The sequence below is a fragment of the Rana temporaria genome, chromosome 1 (genome assembly GCF_905171775.1).
Source record: "Rana temporaria chromosome 1, aRanTem1.1, whole genome shotgun sequence".
NCBI classification, from domain to species: Eukaryota; Metazoa; Chordata; class Amphibia; order Anura; family Ranidae; genus Rana; species Rana temporaria.
Window position 1 is genome coordinate 622448481 of NC_053489.1, and position 19492 is coordinate 622467972.

Genomic DNA, 19492 nt, shown 5'->3' on the forward strand with positions numbered 1-19492 from the left:
AGCTAACTTGAATGTGTTTTCATTTCTTGCAGAGATATGGCTTCTGGAGAACCCAAATGGCCAGTTCCAATGAGGGCAATTGGTGCCCAGAACCTACTGACATTGCCTGGGGGAGTCACAATTGCAGGATACTTGCACAAAAGAGGAGGGAAACAGCTGCAGCTCTTTAAATGTAAGTTGCAGAAAATATCGTGCATGGTTTCTCAAATGTTAAAAAAATAATATTTTGAACATTATAATACGACCGTTTTAGGGATTTTTAAAGTGCTGAAGACAAATTACAACTATATGATACAATCAAATATTATTTTGATTTTAACTTTTTGAAATTTGTATAATAAAAAATTATTATATCTAAAACCAAAAGTGACAATTTCATAAGGTCATTATATTAGACATGTGCACACTGAAATATTTCATTTCGGAATTTTGTTTTCGTCAGAAAAATAAATGTATTTAGTTACTCCCGAAATTCGTTTTTATTTATTTTGTTTTTCTTTAAAAAAATGCATTCGTCCGAAAATCCAAATTAATTAAGGTCGAATCTGTCATTGAAGGCTTATGGTGTCTGTTGAATGTTCTAAGAAGATTCGACGGAATCTTTAAAAAAAAAAAAAAAAGATTAGACGGAGCAATGAAACAGTATGACGCCGCAATCGTACATTTCCGGTCGAATGTTCCGCCTACAAGCTATAGAAGAATTCTAATGTTGTATGACTAGTAATAATTATATTTGTTAATTATTATTACTAGTCAACCAACATTAGAATTCTTCTATAGCCTATGGGCAGAGCATTTCACCATAAATGTCCGCTTGCTGTGATCTTATGTTTTTAGCTACTTTGTCGAATCTTCATGTCTCTCTATGTCGAATCTTCATTTTTCTCTATGTCGAATCTTCATGTCTCTCTATGTCGAATCTTCATTTTTCTCTATGTCGAATCTTCATGTCTCTCTATGTCGAATCTTCATGTCTCTCTTCATGTCTCTCTATGTCGAATCTTTTCTCTCTATGTTGACTCTTCTTCATGTCTCTATAATGTCGAATCTTTTCTTTCTATGTCGAATCTTTTCTCTTTATGTAGAATAATATTGGACTAATAGAGTTAAGGTTAGGCACATTCGACCACAACGAAAATGATAATAAAGTATTTGTTTATGTTGGATCATTCGGTTTTCGTTTTCTGTGCTTTCATTAGCGTTTGTTAAAACGATAACGAAAATACCTGAAATTCGGACGAAAATGCATTCGGACGAAAACTAATGCAGATGTCTACATCATATACAGTTGTGCACATAAGTTTACATACCCTGGCAGAATGTATGATCTATTGGATATTTTCCAGAGAATATGAATGATAACACAAAAACATTTATTTCACTCATGGTTATTGTTTGGCTGAAGCCATTTATTATCAGTCAACTGTGTTTACTCTTTGTAAATCATAATCGCAACAGAAACTACCCAAATGACCCTGATCAAAAATGTACATACCCTGGTGATTTTGGCATGGGAACATGCACACAAATTGACACAAAGAGGTTTGAATGACTATTAAAGGTAACTAATGTGTGTGTATAAAAGGTCAATAAGGTTCTGGACTCCTGACAGACCCTTGCATCTTTCATCCAGTGCTGCACTGATATTTCTGGATTCTGAGTCATGGGGAAAGAAAAAGAATTGTCAAAGGATCTGCAGGAAAAGGTAGTTGAACTGTATAAAACTGGAAGGAAATAAAAAAAAGTTATCCAAAGAATTGAGTATGCCATTCGGCAGTGTTCAAACTCAAATCAAGACGTGGAAAATGAGGGGTTCTGTTGAAACCAAACCACGGTCAGGTAGACCAACTAAAATTTCAGCCACAACTGCCATGAAAATTGTTCGGGATGTAAAGAAAAACCCGCAAATAACTTCAGGTGAAATACAGTACTCTCTGAAAACATGTGGTGTGACTGTTTCAAGATGCACAATAAGTAGGGACTTGAAGAAAGATGGGCTGAGTCGCCAGAAGAAAACCATTACTACACAACCTTCTGGCACTAAGTCATTTGGAGTGATAAGACCAAAATTGAGCTTTTTGGCCACAACCATAAACACTACATTTGGAGAGGAGTCAACAAGGCCTATGATAAAAGGTACACCATTCCTACTGGGTTAAACGCTGATGTTTGGGGATGTGTGAACTACAAAGGAACGGGACATTTGGCAAGATGAATGCAGTATGTTATCAAAAAATACTGAAGGAACATCAGCCAGGAAGCTGTGCATGTGACATACTTGGACATTCCAACATGACAATGGTCAAAAACACAAGGCTAAGTAAACCTGTCATTAACTACAGCAGAATAAAGTGAAGGTTCTGGAGTGGCCATCTCAGTCTCCTGACCTCAATATCATTGAGCCACTCTGGGGAGATCTCAAATGTGCAGTTCATGCAAGACAGACCAAGAATTTACAGGAACTGGAGGCTTTTTGCCAAGCAGAATGGTCAGCTTTACCATCTGAGACGATAAAGAGTCTCATCCACAAAAGACTTCAAGCTGTCATTGATGTTAAAAGGGGCAATACACGGTATTCATTTTTTTTTTTCTGTTTTTCTTTATTTAGAACTGGGGTATGTAAACTTTTGACCAGGGTCATTTGGGTAGTTTCTGTTGTGATTATGATTTAAAAAGAGTAAACACAGTTGATTGGTAACACACACTAACTCAAACACTAACCATGAGTGAAAGAAAAGTTTCTGTGTTTATCATTCATATTCTCTGAAAAATGGGCAAGAAATCATAAATCCTGCCAGGGTATGTAAACTTATGGGCACAACTGTATGTACAGTGGTTTCCGCTCTACATATTTCACCAGGAATATGGCTTCTTCAGGAGACTTGTAAAGCACTGTACACAGCATCACTATGAATGAATGAAAAAGTTGCATTATTGACTCAATTTTGATAAATTGATAATAGTCTATACATGCTTCTGGATACAAAAAACATCTCATACATAATGAATATAAACAACATAATTAAACAGGTCATCTGATGGAAAATCTCACACTGAATGTGAACACAATTTGGTGGAAGATGAAAACACCTATTGGACTTCTCGGTGGAGCATTGGTGTGCCATAGAAGGAATAATGCCCACTAATGCAATTAACCATGTCCACATTCAGGGTGAAATGTTACATCAGATGACCTGTGTAATTATGGAGTTGTTTATATTCATTATGTATGAGATGTTTTCTGTATCCAGAAGCATGCATGTATGAAATTGAAATGTTTCATTCATTCATAGTGATACTGTGTACAGGGCTTCATAAGTCTCCTGAAGAAGCCATATTACTGGGGAAATATGTAGAGTGGAATCCACTGTAAATATATGATGGCCGTATGAATTTGTCATTTTGTTTTTTTACATAAAATTATTTTGATATTTGTATAATAAAAACTCTCTTTCAAATCTAAGTTCACATCTGTCCTTTCATGCGAGTTAAAGCTTAAAGTGGAGCTCAACGCAAAAGGGGGAGCTCTGCTTGTTCGCACCCTCCCTCCTCAAATGCCACATTTGCCACTTTTTGGGGGGTAGCGGCTACCTAGTTTTGAGAGATACACATGGCCCTCACACGGGTATGCACTGTAATACATTTAGAAAAAGAAACAGAGGACAGAGATTCCCCAGTCCCTTTCTCTGTAGCCTATAGTAAACCTAGTTTACTTTGCTTCAGTTAAGAATGAAGACAGGAGCGATCAGTACAGATCACTCATTGTTTTTGTTCAAGAAAAGGAAGGGGACAGTTAATGAAATATTTACCAACCCCTTCCCTGCTCCTGAGAGGAGAGGAGGGAAGCTAGCAGCACTACAGGGGCGATTAGGGTGTGCCTAAGCACACCCGGAACATTCTGTGCGCACGCCTAATAAATAAATTGCTCTTTACTGAGTATGTGATGTGCTGGTGATTTCTATGAATTCCGCATATCAGTCAAACCTGACTGGGGTTATCATTTTGCTCCACTCTTTCCAAAACTAAAGAAAAAAGTTTTGATTGGACATACACTTTTTGGCCCAGATTCTGAAATGGCTTACGACGGCGCAACGCCATGTGCGCCGTCGTAAGTCCTAATCTGACCCATCGTATCTATGCGACTGATTCTTAGAATCAGTTACGCATAGATAACCATTAGATCCGACAGGTGTAAGGCTCTTACGCTGTCGGATCTTAAATGCAATTTTTTTTTCACCGCTAGGTGTCGCCTCCATCGTTTTCCCGATCGAGTATGCAAATTAGCAAAATACGCGAATTCCCGAACGTACGGGTGGTCGACGCATTGAAGATACAACGTTTACGTTAGATTTGCGACGCGTAAAGTTGCCCCTGCTATATGAGGGGCAACCAATGTTAAGTATGGCCGTTGTTCCCGCGTCAAATTTAAAAAATTTACGTTGTTTTCCCAAAGTCGCCCGTGAATGGGGCTGGACGCCATTTACGTTCACGTCGAAACCAATGACGTCCTTGCGACGTCATTTAGCGCGATGCACGTCGGGAAATTTTAGGGACGGCGCATGAGCAGTACGTTCGGCGCGGGAACGCCTATTTTAAATGATCCATGCCCCCTACCCGGATCATTTGAATTAGGCGGGCTTGCGCCGTGGGATTTACGCTACGCCGCCGCAACTTTACAGGCAAGTGCTTTGTGAATCAAGCACTTGCCCGTAAAATTTGCGGCGGCATAACGTAAATGAGATATGTTACGCCGCCGCAGAGATGCGGCGATCTACGAGAATCTGCCCCTTTGTTTCCACTAATTCAAATGTGGAGTTACAGAAAATAGGAAATTCAAGAAAAATTGGGCCATCCTCATACTATTTACACATACATTCATTTAAAATCATAACATGTTCAAGAAGACTTCTAACTGAAAAATGCTGAGATCTTAACTGCCACGCAGGACAAGGGGAAATAAGCCTTCTTGACATGGGTGCTGTGGGCAAGCATAGCTGGGAAATCAGGTTTTGGAATTTTTCTTTCAAAGTCTTAGAGAGACATGTAAATGGCAAGACGTAATTACATTTTCCAACATTACCCAGAACTGAAATGTCAGCTTTGTGTGGGCTGACCCATTTACTTTGATCATTTGCAAAGTGAACTGACATTTTTATTTTTCATTAGGTTTGTTTTCACTTGTGTATCTAGTCAGCTTTGTGACCTGAAATGAAACAGTGGTGCAGAGCAGCCAATAAGAACGTGTCGTGATGCTCAGTAGATTAACCATATATCTATGTGGTCATCTTCTGCAGACACGGAGAAGCAGCATAGAGAAACACAGCTGAGCTCTCAGTTCCTGCAATCATTTACTTTGTTCAATATGCTGTACATTTTATTTATGTTTTACCCATGTGTGTGGTTAGCCAAAATGTAAGATCTCATCTTGTGATTTTTGCATAGGTCTTAGGCAAGGTAAAATTATTAGACAGAGGTGTAAATTGGGGCTAACTCTACCTGTTATGGACTTATCTCCTGGTATTAAAGCGGGAGTTCACCCATTAAACTTTTTTTTCAAACAATCCCCTTAGATGGATGCTCGTTTTGTCTAGGGGAATCGGCTAGTTGTTTTAAAATATGAGCCGTACTTACCGTTTTCGAGATGCATCTTCTCCGTCGCTTCCGGGTATGGGTCTTCGGGAGTGGGCGTTCCTTCTTGATTGACAGTCTTCCGAGAGGCTTCCGACGGTCGCATCCATCGCGTCACTAGTAGCCGAAAGAAGCCGAACGTCGGTGCGGCTCTATACTGCGCCTGCGCACCGACGTTCGGCTTCTTTCGGAAAATCGTGACGCGATGGATGCGACCGTCGGAAGCCTCTCGGAAGACTGTCAATCAAAATAGGAACGCCCAGTCCTGCAGCCCATACCCGGAAGCGACGGAGAGGATGCATCTCGTAAACCGTAAGTACAGCTCATATTTTAAAACAACTAGCCGATTCCCCTAGAGAAAACGAGCAGGAATCTAAGGGAAAAAGTATATTGTACGGGTGAACCTCCGCTTTAACTATTGCAAGAAGGTCGTTTCTGAAGAGTTATTCACCCAAACACACCAGAAAAAAAAATAAACCTATATTTCCTGTCATTCTGGTTAACTCCGTACCAAATGTAGCAGACAGGTGAATTTTTTTCTCTCAGTGACATAAATACCACAATGCAAAAGCCCACAACACCGGAAGATCTGGCTACATACGTATCTATCATAGTGGAAGTCCCCTGCCTGGCAGTATAGAGGGGCTTCTAGGGCACCGGCATGATATTATTATGATCTAATGCAGGGATTCCCACACATGTCTTAAAGTCCCAACAGTTAACATTTTCTGGATATCCAGACATTGACCTAACTTGAATTTGTGAAGTTACCTGCCAAGCATGCAGTGTTGGAAGAACTGGGAAACACCGATTTAGTGACCCTCAGTATATGAACAGATCGCACTGTTGTGGTATTTATATATGTTGGCAAGTAAGTTTAGAGCAGGGGTTTCAAACTCAATTTCATGGTGGGCCGTATCAGCATTATGATTGCCCTCAAAAGGGCCGGTTGTATCTGTAAGATTAGATGTCCAGCCCATCCTCTCCACTTGCATTAGACGTCAAGAGACACCCCACCATCAGAAGTTGAGTCCCCCCCTCTCCGTTACATCACAGTGCACCCCCCCCCCTGGAGCTCTCCTGCTGCTGCAGGAGAGGTGCGAGGGATAAATAAAATGGCCTGGAGGGCCTGATTGCCTTGTGTTTGACACCTGTGGTTTAAAGTCACAGAGGTTAGCTATGAAAACATAACATCAGCTGTTATCTTTCTTTCACCAGGGCCCTTAAGATATGTTATTATTCACAAAGGCTGTGTGTACTACTTCAAATGCAGCACCTCCTCATCCTCACAAGGAGCCTTCTCACTAAATGGCTACAACAGGTAAGTGCTTATAAATCCTACTAATACAGAATAAACATTTCGTCAAAAATGTAATCTCCTGTGCACAAAGCCAGCTGCATGAAGACATGGTAAATTAACTTGGTGTGGAGGAACTCCCCAAGTGGCCTGTGCAAAGTCCTAAGCCTCGTACACACGATCGGACTTCCATCGGACTTCTCCGTGGATTTTGGTCCGAAGGGTGTTGGCCGTGAACTTGTTCTGCATACACACGGCAGAACATTTTCAGCCAACATTCACCAAACCACGTGATTTTTCAGCTCTCTACCGCCGCCCTTTGGGCAACTTCTGCTATTGTTGTCTGATGTTTAGCATTGGTTCCAAGCATGCGTGTTTGTACTTTGGATTTTAGTTGGACGGACTTGTGTACACAAAATTGGATAATCCGATAACAGATTTATTGCCAGACAGTTGGTGAGCATGAACAGCCAACATTTGTTGTCAATAATTCAGCCAACAATTGTTTGATGAAGCATACACACGGTCGGATTATCTGGCACAACTCGTCCATCCGTCAATTATTGTCGTAAAATTGGATAGTGTGTACAAGGCTTTAATCCTAACCTCACTGAACAAATTTGGGATAAACTGGAATGCTGATTGCAAGTTGGGGCTTCTTATCCAATACAATTTCTCACAAACATACTTTAAAATCTTGTGGAAAGCCTTACCAAAAGACCAGAAGAGTGGAGACTGTTCCAGCTGTAAGGAAAGAGCAACTCTATATAAATGCTCATGGTTTTGAAAAGTGAATTCCTTCAAGCTCTTATATGTTGGTCAGATGTCCACAAACTTGTGGATGCAGTTTAATTGTGCTTAGGTGAGGGAAAAAAGCAAGAAGGAATATGAAGCTTATTACTAATGTAATGAAGGGAGCCCCTATGGTAAGGTGACCAGATTTTTTAAATTAAATCCGGGGACATAGTAATGGCAACAATCAGCGACTCTCTGCCCGTCGCCGCCCGCCTCACAGCCTCTCAAGTCTTACTCTTCGGGCCCCGGCTACTACTGGATGGGGAGCGGAGGGCAAGAAGATAGGCAGGTGGCTGGCCAGGATTTGAGCCAAGGCAGAAGAACATGCGAGCGAAGCTAAATGGGCATGCGCCTGAAACTGAAGAAATATTCCCTCCGCTCCGACCAGCACATCATCAGAAAAAGGGGCACAGATAATTGGAAAAATACAACCCCCCTATGCTAATAGGCACGGCGGAGCAGGGGTGTGTAATTCAATTTTTTTTATTTCAATTCTGCACTGATTGTCTTTGAAATTGCCCCTGCCCCCTATTAAATCCAATCTGGGGACAAAACCAGTGACAGACTTGGTCCGGGGACAGTGTCCTCAATCAGGGGACTGTCCCCTGAAACTGGGGATGTCTGGTCACCCTATCCTATGGTCAACTTTGCATCAATAATTGCTGGCTATAGCACAGATTCAACCCAATTACACAACCATTTGGCTAACATGCATGTAGCTCTTGGTGAGTTTCTTAACTAACGTGTGTACAGGTTATACAGTAAACCCTTGGTGCCCAACCTGTGGTCCTTTGGTACTTTTAGGACCCTTGTAGTAAGTAGTGACATTGGAACCATTGATTTGTAAAATGGGTAATAGTAGTGATCTCTATTAGTCCTATATGACATATGCCCAGTTTCTCACTGTCTTACACATCATGTTCCCAGTCTCCAACCAACCCTGTAACATCTACAGCCTCTGACCATCATTTCCTCTGGCATGTCTGTAGTTTCTGACTTAATAAGCATATTGAATTTGTGGCCCTTTGGTGAGGTCAGGGGCTGCAGTTGATAGTATGACACTAGTTTGGCTTCTATGGAGCAGGACATGTGAAGCAATTATTCATAGGAGTGTTAGCAGCCAGTTAGTTATTTTATAACCTCATTGGTGTGCATCTGAACACTCTGGCACATGGGATTTCCTTCACGGTGTGTCAAGGTATTTAATTATTATATACCGTACAAGAATTGCAATTTCAATTCCTTCCAAAGAGTTAACACGCTTGTATTAGGCCTTCTACACACGACCGAGGAACTCGTCGTAAATGAAACATTGTTTTCCGCGACGAGTTCCTTGTTAGGCTTGTCGAGAAACTTGACAAGCTTTCTTTGCGTACACACTGTCAAGACCAAATCTTGTCGTTCTCAAACGCGGTGACGTACAACACATACGACGGCAGGGGAAGTTTGATTCCACTGGCACAATCCTTGGGGCTGCTTTTGCTAATCTCATGTTACTGTGTATTAAGTAAAAGTTTGGTAAGAGACGATTCGCGCTTTTCAGTCTGTTACAACGTGACAAGTGTGCCATCTCCATTACAAACGCTACTTTTACCGAAGGTGCGCTCCCGTCTCATACTTTATTCTGAGCATGCGTGGGTTTCTTAGCATACACACGATCGTGTTTCTCATCGTAAACCAGCCCGACGAGAAACACGACGAGGAAATTGAGACTCCCGACGAGGAAAAAGAACTTGTTTCTCGTCGAGTTCCACAACAGTTTTTTCGATAAAAAACATACACACAACCGTTTTCCTCGGCAAAAAAGCTCTGCCACCAAGTTTCTTGATGGATTCTGTTGAGGAAAACGGTTGTGTGTACAAGGCCGCACAGTCCAATCTCATCAACTCTGTGTAATTAACTGGACAGGCCATCAGCTTAGTTACTGTAGACCACACTAGCTTATAGCCAACATGCCCAGTATTCCCAAAAACAAAATCAGATTGAGTTGTTGACGACTGCTAATGTAAAGCTGAATCAACATTTTCTTGACCATAAAGGTTTTTAAATGCAGTCTCTAAAAAAACTGGAAATTGTGAGGATAAAACTTAATTCGTATATCATCAGACCCTTCACTGATTTGTTATAAATTATCTACAGATTGGATGCCAGACAGGAGCACCTGCAAATGATGGCTACTTTTAATTCACATTCTTTATCACTTTCACTAGGGTAATGAGGGCAGCAGAAGAGACCACATCAAATAATGTTTTCCCCTTCAAGATGGTGCACATTAGCAAAAAACATCGAACGTGGTATTTCTCAGCAGCATCTGAAGAGGAGCGGAAGGTAGGTCCATCTGTCAGCAGTAAGGCCCCTTTCACACTGTGGCGCGAGGTGCGTCGGCAGGTATTTTTAGCGGCACTTTACCGCCAATTTTGCGGCACTATTCGGCCACTAGTGGGGCAGTTTTACCCTCCGCTAGCGGCCGAGGCAGTATAGCCGCGGTGTCCCATTGTGGATAGCAGGCTAGACTTTTTTTTACCATCCTGCTAGCGCACCACTCCAGTGTGAAAGCCCTCGGGGCTTTCACACTGGAGACACAGCAGCGGCTGTTTAGGGTCGGTTTGCAGGCGCTATTTTTAGTGCATTAGCGCCTGCAAATCGCTCCAGTGTTAAAGGGGTCTAAGACAAAGAGATTGTATTTCATGTTCACACTGGTGTATCAAAATATCAATACTGACACGTGTCTCCAAATACAAGGCTTCATTTAATGATGACCTGATTTTCCCCCGTATAAAAAGCTGAAATAGTGTTTCTTCATCTACTTATTACAAGAACTTCTACTGGGATGTGGAAATAGGGAGAGTCAATTACTTTGATATACCTATAGGGGCAAAAGTACAATACATAATTTGCTAATAAGGTAGCTCGAAAACAGAGCAGAAATCCAGTTGGCTACTAAAGTTCCTGTTTGTCAGAAACCATGAATCAGACCGAGACAGAAATACAGTTAGGGCCCTTTACATGCATGAATCCTGTGAGGATCCGTTCCTTTAACACCCGCATGCTCAGCGAGGATCGCTCCGTTGATCCCCGTTGAGCCGGAAGATGACAGGGTGGTCCCTGTCATATCTCCGCTCTCTTCTATGGCGGGATCAGGTGAACACGGACCGTCTGTCCGTGTTCATCCAATCCGATCTGCAGACGGATGGAAAAATAGGATTTTCCTCCGTCTGCAGAAACGGAACATAACGGAGACCGATGAGATCGGATGTCAGCGGATTTTCATCCGCTGACGTCCGCAATGCCATAGGGATACATGCCCATTTTTTCTCCGAAAACGGATGGATGAAAAACAGACATACGGTCTGCAGGTGTGAAAGGGGCCTTAAATCACACTTGTTTAATAATAATAATAAAAAGATAAACAGAGTAATCATAGTCAAAACATAGCCAAAGTTCAGGAACCAGATCGGATAGTCAGCCAAGCTAAATGTCAGAGAGCCAGAGATAAACGTAATAGAACAGAAAGCAGGATCTGGAGCCAGAAGGAACGTCAGCCAAGCAAGTTTAAGTCTTCAACAGGAATGCAGGCGATAGTCTCTGCGATGTTGACCAAGGCGAAGGCAGAGATCAACTGAGCTGGACTGCTTAAGTAGGCAGGACTGATGAGCAGCATATCATAACAGGTGAGTCACTGTGGAGAGATAGGAGCTGGCAATTGGCCGACCTGAGCCTAGCCCGGACACTGTTGACAACAGGCAGCTGACAACACACTGCCTCTGCTACACAGTAACACATAGTACTGTTGTCAGAAATTCCTAGTTTTCTGCTCTTGGACTACAGAACACTTCCCCATCTTCTTATCTCCAAAATATAATGCAGAGGCATTGAGTAGTCCAAAGGAGAACAGTCAAGATGGAAAAATATTCAATGAGCTACTAATGCTGTCTAGTGCTGGGACAGTTGAGTACAGTAATGTCTGCATTAAAATAAACAACTATTCATAAAGTAGTGTGATCCCTGTATGCAATTCAGACTAGGGTATTCTGTTTAGTTATCTGTTTTGCAATTGTAATTAATTGTTCCACCATTTTTTTTTACACACATTGGGATTTGATTATTCTGGGCTGTGTGGGTGAAATAAATGTGCTAAAGGAGACATTAAAAAACAATAAATTCTGTTACAGAAATGGATGCTAGCCTTGAGGACGGAGATAGATCATTATCATGAGAAAAAAGAAACAACTACCGACCTAAGGTATGTAGCCATTGTACAGCTAAGCAAAAACACAACCCTTCCAATTATATTTTTTTGTGTTCTTAAAAAACAAGTCTCAAAATAATATCAATTGTCTAATCTGTGGATTAGTCCTATAATTCTCCCTACTTGGAAGGTTTCCTGTATTTTTGCCCACCCGCCTACTAGAGGAAAATGGACCGGAGTGGGGTATGAGGACAAAGTACCAATACTATTTGCTGCCTGGGTCCCTTTAGGGAGATTTCCTTTTTACTTCCTGTCTTGTAGATTTAACAGAAAGTGAGTGGAAAATAAATTATCCTCTAAGACAGTTGTCACTGGAAGAGTTCCCATTGAAAAATGTACCTCTCGTTCTGGCGACTACTGTAAAATCCTGTATTGCCCATTGTCACCAGGGAAAATGGAGAGGCCATACATTATCTTAGTGGCAGGAATGCAGATGGCAAACAAAACTGACTAGGGTTTTATTTTTGTCCCTAATCTATGCACAAGTAAAGAAAAAAATAATAATTTAGTTTAATTTTGCCTATACAGTACATTCATTTAAGAGAACCAGTCAAGCTCTCCTACTAGAGCAAATGGACTGGACTGGGGTATGATTTCTCATTGGCAACAGGGCAAAAAGCAAACAACTAAGGCCCCTTTTACTTGAAAGTGGCGTAATTTTTCTGCAATTTTACCATGATTTCGCGATTTCAGGGAATACCTGTGTAAACTTGAGGTCAATGGACCTTAACTCGCATAAAGGTCGGACCAAAGTAGTACCAGAACTACTTTGAAGTCGGTGCGACTTGATGTCGCACAGATATGAATGGTACTCATAGGAAATCATGGGGTATGATTTTTCATGCGGCTTTGCAGTCCTAAGTCGCAGGGCAAGTCGCACAAACGTGAAAGGGAAACTAAAAAAAAAGTTTTCCCTATACATACACTTTAAAGAGAACCAGTCAAATTAGGCCTTATGAAAGAAATTGAATTTTTAATATATATATATGGTTATAACTGTAAAGCTAGCATATTAAACTGACACTGTTCGGCTTTTTACAATTGTCAAGTTACAATGTAAAGTCAATACAATGAAAAGACGCTTATGATACCCGATATCTAAGCAAGAGAACTATTTGGTTTTTGCTACCTGTAGACTTATAACTTTCATGTACTTTCTGTTCCAGTGAAAGTGGCTCGGACTCGGGTAGCTTTTATGGATCTGTGGAACGCGCTGTCGCTATTAAATACGAACACAATCCGGCAGAAGGTAATCGTTCATGTCCAATTTGTCTTCCCTTTCATTTATGTTGTATTTTACAGCAATTTTTAAGCCATGGTTTCATGGCCCCAGTGCGCCAGTTTGTACATAATAAGGGGAGGGAATTATTGAAAGAAGATCAGGGAACTGACTGAACAAACTTAATCCCACCAAAATATTCTGTGGCCCAGTTAATTTGTAATACTGTGTATTTCCACCTTTCCAATTAAATCTCAGAAACCCCCATGTTATGTTTCTTATTCATACAACATACCTAAAAAATATGTTAAAAAATATTTCTTAGCTTTCTTGTTGTATTTTTTGGCGCAGGATTATACATAGATCTCTATAGAGAGCTTATATTGTTCCGAGTAGCTTGCAATGTGCAATTAGGGAAAAGTTGTTTCCCTTGGAGGATGGTTGGCTGTCACAGTGGTCACATGATTGGAAAGCTCCCGATCGCTACTTTCCGTTAGCCGCGCAGGCGCCGAATAGAGCCGAGGCGACCCGAGCTTCCTTCGGGAAGTCGTGACGCGCTGTGTGCGCCGTCGTTTAGCATGTCAATCAATTGGCATGACAATAGGAACGCCCACTCCCGCGGGATTCCCTACCCGGAAGCCGCGGTGAATTCCACGGCTAAACGCTATCTACGGCAAAGAAAAAAAAAAGGTCAGTGTCATTTTATATGCAGGACTGGGCTGGATGCTGTGTTAGAAATTTTTTATAGGGTGAACCTCCACTTTAAGCTTTCACAATGAAACCTAACAGGTTTCTGTGCAGAGCTGCACCAGATTTTGCACTCTCTAGTTTTAGTAAATCAACCCCGGTGTGCACACCCAGTGTACAACTGATAATGAGATCCACCAGCACAGTACAAACATGGTTCATTATGATAAATGTAACTCTACTGCAGAGGTTTCCAAACATATTTGTCCTACTGCCCCCTTTTCAGAAAAAAATTATGCAGTTCCCCCCTGCAAATCTACCTTATTTAAGCTAACAAACAATGCAGTAACAACTTAGCATTCTTTTACGTATCCATATTTCTACCTAGGGGACAGTTGAAAAGAGATATACTTATCCGGTCCTCCCCTCCTCTCTGCAAAAGGTAGTCCCTGCAGCTCCTGCATTCTAGTGGTCTTTATTCCTGACATCTTTAAGCCCAGAGCAAAGTCTATGGGCCAGATTCACGTAGCGCAGCGGATCTAATAGATCCGCTCGTTCTACGTGAATTAAGATCCGCTCCCGCAAGTTTAGGAGGCAAGTGGCTAATTCACAAACCACTTACCTCCAAACTTGCGACGGCGGATCCTAAATCCCCCAGCGGAATTCAAATTCCGCGGCTAGGGGAGTGTCATATTTAAATCAGGCGCGCTCCCGCGCCGATTTAAATACGCATGCGTCGTCCGGGGAATTTCCCGGCGTGCATTGCTCCCACTGACGTCAATAGGACGTCAGTGGTTGCGACGGGAGCTAGACTTGCGACGCGCGTGTTCGTGAATCGGCGTACGCAAACGACGTAGGAAATTTCAAACTCGACGCGGGAACGACGGCTATACTTAACAATACTTACCCCTGCTTTTAGCAGGGGTAAGTATACGACGGGTACCGCGCTACGGAAACGACGTAAGAACACTGCGTCGGGTCCGCGTACGGTCGTGAATTTCGCGTATCTCGCTGATTTACATATTATTCAGTGTAAATCAGCGGGAACGCCCCCGGCGCCATTTTTAATTCAAAAAAAAGATCCGACAGTGTAACACAGTGTAACACTGTCGGATCTCAGCCCTATCTATGCGTAACTGGTTCTATGAATCAGGCGCATAGATAGGACCTGAAAAAAGCTGAGATACGATGGTGTATCTGAGATACACCGTCGTATCTGCTTCGTGAATCTGGCCCTATATACCTACTCTGGACTTGAGGATACCAGGAACAGTCTACCACTGGATCGTAAGGGAGCGGAGTGTTCAGAATAATCTGTATTGTTAGTGTGTGGCAAATATTGGAGTCAGTCAATAAGTAAAGAACATTTTAACCATGTAATAATAAACAGGAATGTACTGCCCATATAACTTCCCTTTGTAAGTGATGTAATAATGTTGAGTAAGATTGCACTGTTTGCTTTTTTTATTTAACAGCAAGCTAACACAGACAATAATTTATCACATCTCTGTGTAAATATATCATAGTTTGCAAATATATCATAGTGTGCTAAAGAAAATATACATTCCAAAAAAGCAAACTTCTGCCCGGAAATTCAATAAGGCCTTGCATTGAGGGAGAGTAAAAAGACACAGTTCCTCTTTTAGCTGCAAAGGCAGCAAGCGGGGTGTTCACCAGCGGCTGCCCGTGCGTACAGGGTGCAGGGGCGCTGCCCCCCTACTTCATGTGCCAGGCCCCTAATTCATAGCTCCCAACTGTCCCTGAGGGACTTTTCTGGATTTGGAGCAATGCCCCTCTTTCCTCCTCATTTGTCCCTCATTTTGGCCTGATCTATATAGTTTATCTATCAAAAAGTGTTTCCCGGTGTTTGCTTGCTAGTTTGGAACAATGGTTTCTGTTCCTTATTGACGGCAGCCCTGTGTGCATACTCCCATCCTAATATATCCGCACATTCCCCATCACCACCCCAAACAGCTGGAATTTTTCACTGATTTCAACCTTACAGATTGACTATGCTGCCTTCTATAACAATGTTCTGATAAACTTTTTTTGCGCATAATCTACTTGCTATATTTTTTCCCGGTGCTAAACCTTTCTGCCAAATTTTTATTTTCTGTATTTGTCAATTTTAAAGGCCAATATAAAGGAATATTAGTGGTAAAAAAAGCACTTGTGGATTTAATGAACCTTTTTTTGTTGGTTATGTCCCCTTTAACCACTTGCTTACTGGGTACATATACCCCCTTCCTGCCCTGGCGAAATTTCAGCTTTCAGCACTGTCGCGCTTTGAATGACAATTGCGCGGTCGTCCGACGTGGCTCCCAAACAAAATTTACGTCCTTTTTTTCCCCCACAAATAGAGCTTTATTTTGGTGGTATTTGATCATCTCTGTGCTTTTTATTTTTTGAGCTATAAACAAAAATAGAGCGACAATTTTGAAAAAAAAACATAATATTTTTTACTTTTTTCTATAATAAATATCCAATTTAAAAAAAAAAAAAAATTCTCAGTTTAGGCCGATACGTATTCTTCTACATATTTTTTGTAAAAAAATTAAATCGCAATAAGCGTATAGTGATTGGTTTGCACAAACGTTATAGCGCCTCCAAAATAGGGAATAGAATTATGATTTTTTTCTTTTTTACTAGTAATGGCGGCGATCTGCGATTTTTGTCAGGACTGCGATATTACGGCGGACATATCGGACACTTTTGACAAATTTTTGGGACCATTCACATTTATACAGCGAACAGTGCTATAAATATGCACTGATTACTGTATAAATGTGACTGGCAGGGAAGGGGTTAACACTAGGGGGCGATCAAGGGGTTAAATGTGTTCCCTGCTAGATGATTCTCAGGCCTTGTACACACGAGGAGACATGTCCGATGAAAACGGTCCGCGGACCGTTTTCATCGGACATGTCTGCTGGGAGCTTTTGGTCTGATGTGTGTATACACCATCAGACCAAAATCCCCGCAGACAGAGAACGCGGTGACGTAGAAGACACCGAAGTTCTCTTACACGGAAGTTCAATGCTTCCACGCATGCGTCGAATCAGTTTGACGCATTCGCGGGATTTCGGCCGCTGGTTATACGTCATAACCAGCGGACATGTCCGATGAGTCGTACTAACATCGGACATGCTAACATACTAACATCAGCATGCTAAGAAACTTTTGTCCGCTGGAAACCTGTCCGCTAGGCCAGGAAACCTGTCCGCTAGGCCGTACACACGGTCGGACATGTCTGCGGAAACTGGTCCGCAGACCAGTTTCAGCGGACATGTTCGGTCGTGTGTACGGGGCCTTACTGTGGGGGGAGGGGACTGACTGGGGGAGGTGACCGATGGGTGTCCCTATGTACATCGGTCTCCTCTCCCCTGACAGGCGGTGGATCTCTGTGTTTACACACAGAGATCCACAGTCCTGGCTTTGTGACTGCCGATCGCGGGTGCCTGGCAGACATTGCGGCCGCTAGGCACGCGCATCAACCCCTGAGCGACGGGAGGCCGTATATTGATGGCCTCCCACCATTTTAGAGTCACCTTGTGGCCGTAAAAATTTGATGGGCGGATGGGAAGTGGTTAAGGGGTGTGGCAGGGGGGATGTCCTATGCCTACATATATTTTCAATAGGTGTCCCTCATTCCCATCTCAAAATGTTGGGAGGTATGCCCTAATTTCCATGCAGGGTGCCGGACGCATGGATTCCAATGGAGTTTTTTTTTTTTTTTTTTAAGCATGTGATTAGGCTCTAATTGGCTTCACAAAAGTGTGGGCTCGGGGGAGGGGACTTGGGGGTTTGGTGGTGGACGGACTTCCCTCTCCCCAGATTGGCAATGCTTCTGTCCATGGCTGGCTCTGTTACTCCTCCATTCCGAGTGGAGAACATCCTAAGACAGGAAGTGTGTTTCTGGGCAGATCACCAAGTGAAAATATGAGGGGAAAGACATAAAAAAAGGAAATTAAGCTACCAGATTTATGGATTGGTATTATATTATTTTTTGTTTTTGGATTTATTGCCGCTTTAGGATGAAAATCTATATTTTCTGCATACAAGCAAGCAGAAAGCAGAACAATTGTGTTGCTTTGAAGCTGAGCCCCCTGGTACATAGCTAAATGCACAGATTAAATACTTAAAGGAGAAGTACAAGAGACTTAGCGATATAGGTGCAATGGTAGGGACATCTGAGGACCCCTGCTTTGTGGGGATAGAATGTAGCTCACAATAAGCTTCACAACCAGTGGCGGCTGGTGCTCAAAATTTTTGGGGGGGCGCAAACGGAAAAAAAAAAATGCAGCCTCACTGTGCCCATCACATGCAGCCACTGTGCCATCAAACGCAGCCACTGTGCCATCAATTGTCACCACTGCGCCATGCCATCAAACAGCCACTGTGCCATCAATTGTCACCACTGTACCATGCCATCAAACGCAGCCACTGTGCCATCAATTGTCACCACTGTGCCATGCCATCAAACGCAACCACTGTGCCATCAATTGTTACCACTGTGCCATGCCATCAAACGCAGCCACTGTGCCATCAATTGTCACCACTGTGCCATGCCATCAAACGTCACCACTGTGCCATGCCATCAAACGCAGCCACTGTGCCATCAATTGTCACCACTGTGCCATACCATCAAACGCAGTCACTGTGCCATCAATTGTCACCACTGTGCCATGCCATCAAACGCAGCCACTGTGCCCCTCAACTGTTGCCACTGTGCCAATTGTCACCACTGTGCCCTTTAATTGTCACCACTGTGCCCCATGATGCCACTGTGCCCATTGTCACCACTGTGCCCCATGATGCCACTGTGCCCATTGTCACCACTGTGCCCCATGATGCCACTGTGCCAATTGTCACCTCTGTGCCCTTTGTCACCACTGTGCCCCATGATGCCACTGTGCCAATTGTCACCTCTGTGCCCTTTCACTGTGCCCCTTTCCCTGTAAAAAGCACTTACCTGAGGATTCCATGTGCTCCCTCGATGTCTTCTGCCGCTGTGGTGAAGCTTCAGCCAATCAGGTTCCTGATAACCAGAATCCGGGAACCTGATTGGCTGAAACGGCCGTTTGTCTTATACAATGAGCGCAGATTGCCTGCGCTCAGAGTATAGACAGCTGAGAGCTGGAGAAAAGCCTATCAGAGCCGCTGGCTTTGATAGGCAGTTCCCCTCAGCCAACCAGCTGCCGCTATTCGGGTAACCGGCGTCCCGCATCCGGTTATCTGAATAGACCAGGCAGCGCTGGCAACCAGCAATAACATACATTTGTGCATTTATGCACGAATGTGTGTTATTTGCGAGAGGGGGTGGCGCTGCAGCGCCCTCTATAGACGGCCGCCAGAACTGCGGCTAAAATGTCAAAATTACATTTTAGCCGAATAAAAGTTCTTAAAGGTGCCCGTTTTTTTTTTTTGTTTTTTTTTTGTGACTGTGGGAGGGGGGGCGGCGCCCGTGCGTCCCTATGGACGGGCCGCCACTGTTCACAACACCTCAGTATATGTTTTCCCTGAAAATATGCCATAGTTTCCCTGTAGAACAGATGTCTTTGATAACATTCACAAGTTTTCCACACTCTGCCTTTTGCTTTGAGTTATTATGAAGCAA

General features: G+C 42.8%; 1 protein-coding gene across 3 annotated transcripts in view; it reads left to right on the forward strand.

Moving 5' to 3' along the window:
* The window catches only part of SH3BP2 (SH3 domain binding protein 2), a 150263-nt gene that overhangs the window by 110298 nt on the left and 20473 nt on the right, over positions 1-19492 (forward strand). For all 3 annotated transcript variants that reach the window (XM_040335319.1, XM_040335317.1, XM_040335318.1), the window contains exons 2-6: positions 33-172; positions 6847-6949; positions 9931-10048; positions 11893-11963; positions 13136-13218. In XM_040335319.1, coding sequence (XP_040191253.1) covers positions 37-172; positions 6847-6949; positions 9931-10048; positions 11893-11963; positions 13136-13218 — 511 coding nt within the window. In that variant the 5' untranslated portion in view covers positions 33-36. The remainder of the gene's footprint in view (positions 1-32; positions 173-6846; positions 6950-9930; positions 10049-11892; positions 11964-13135; positions 13219-19492) is intronic.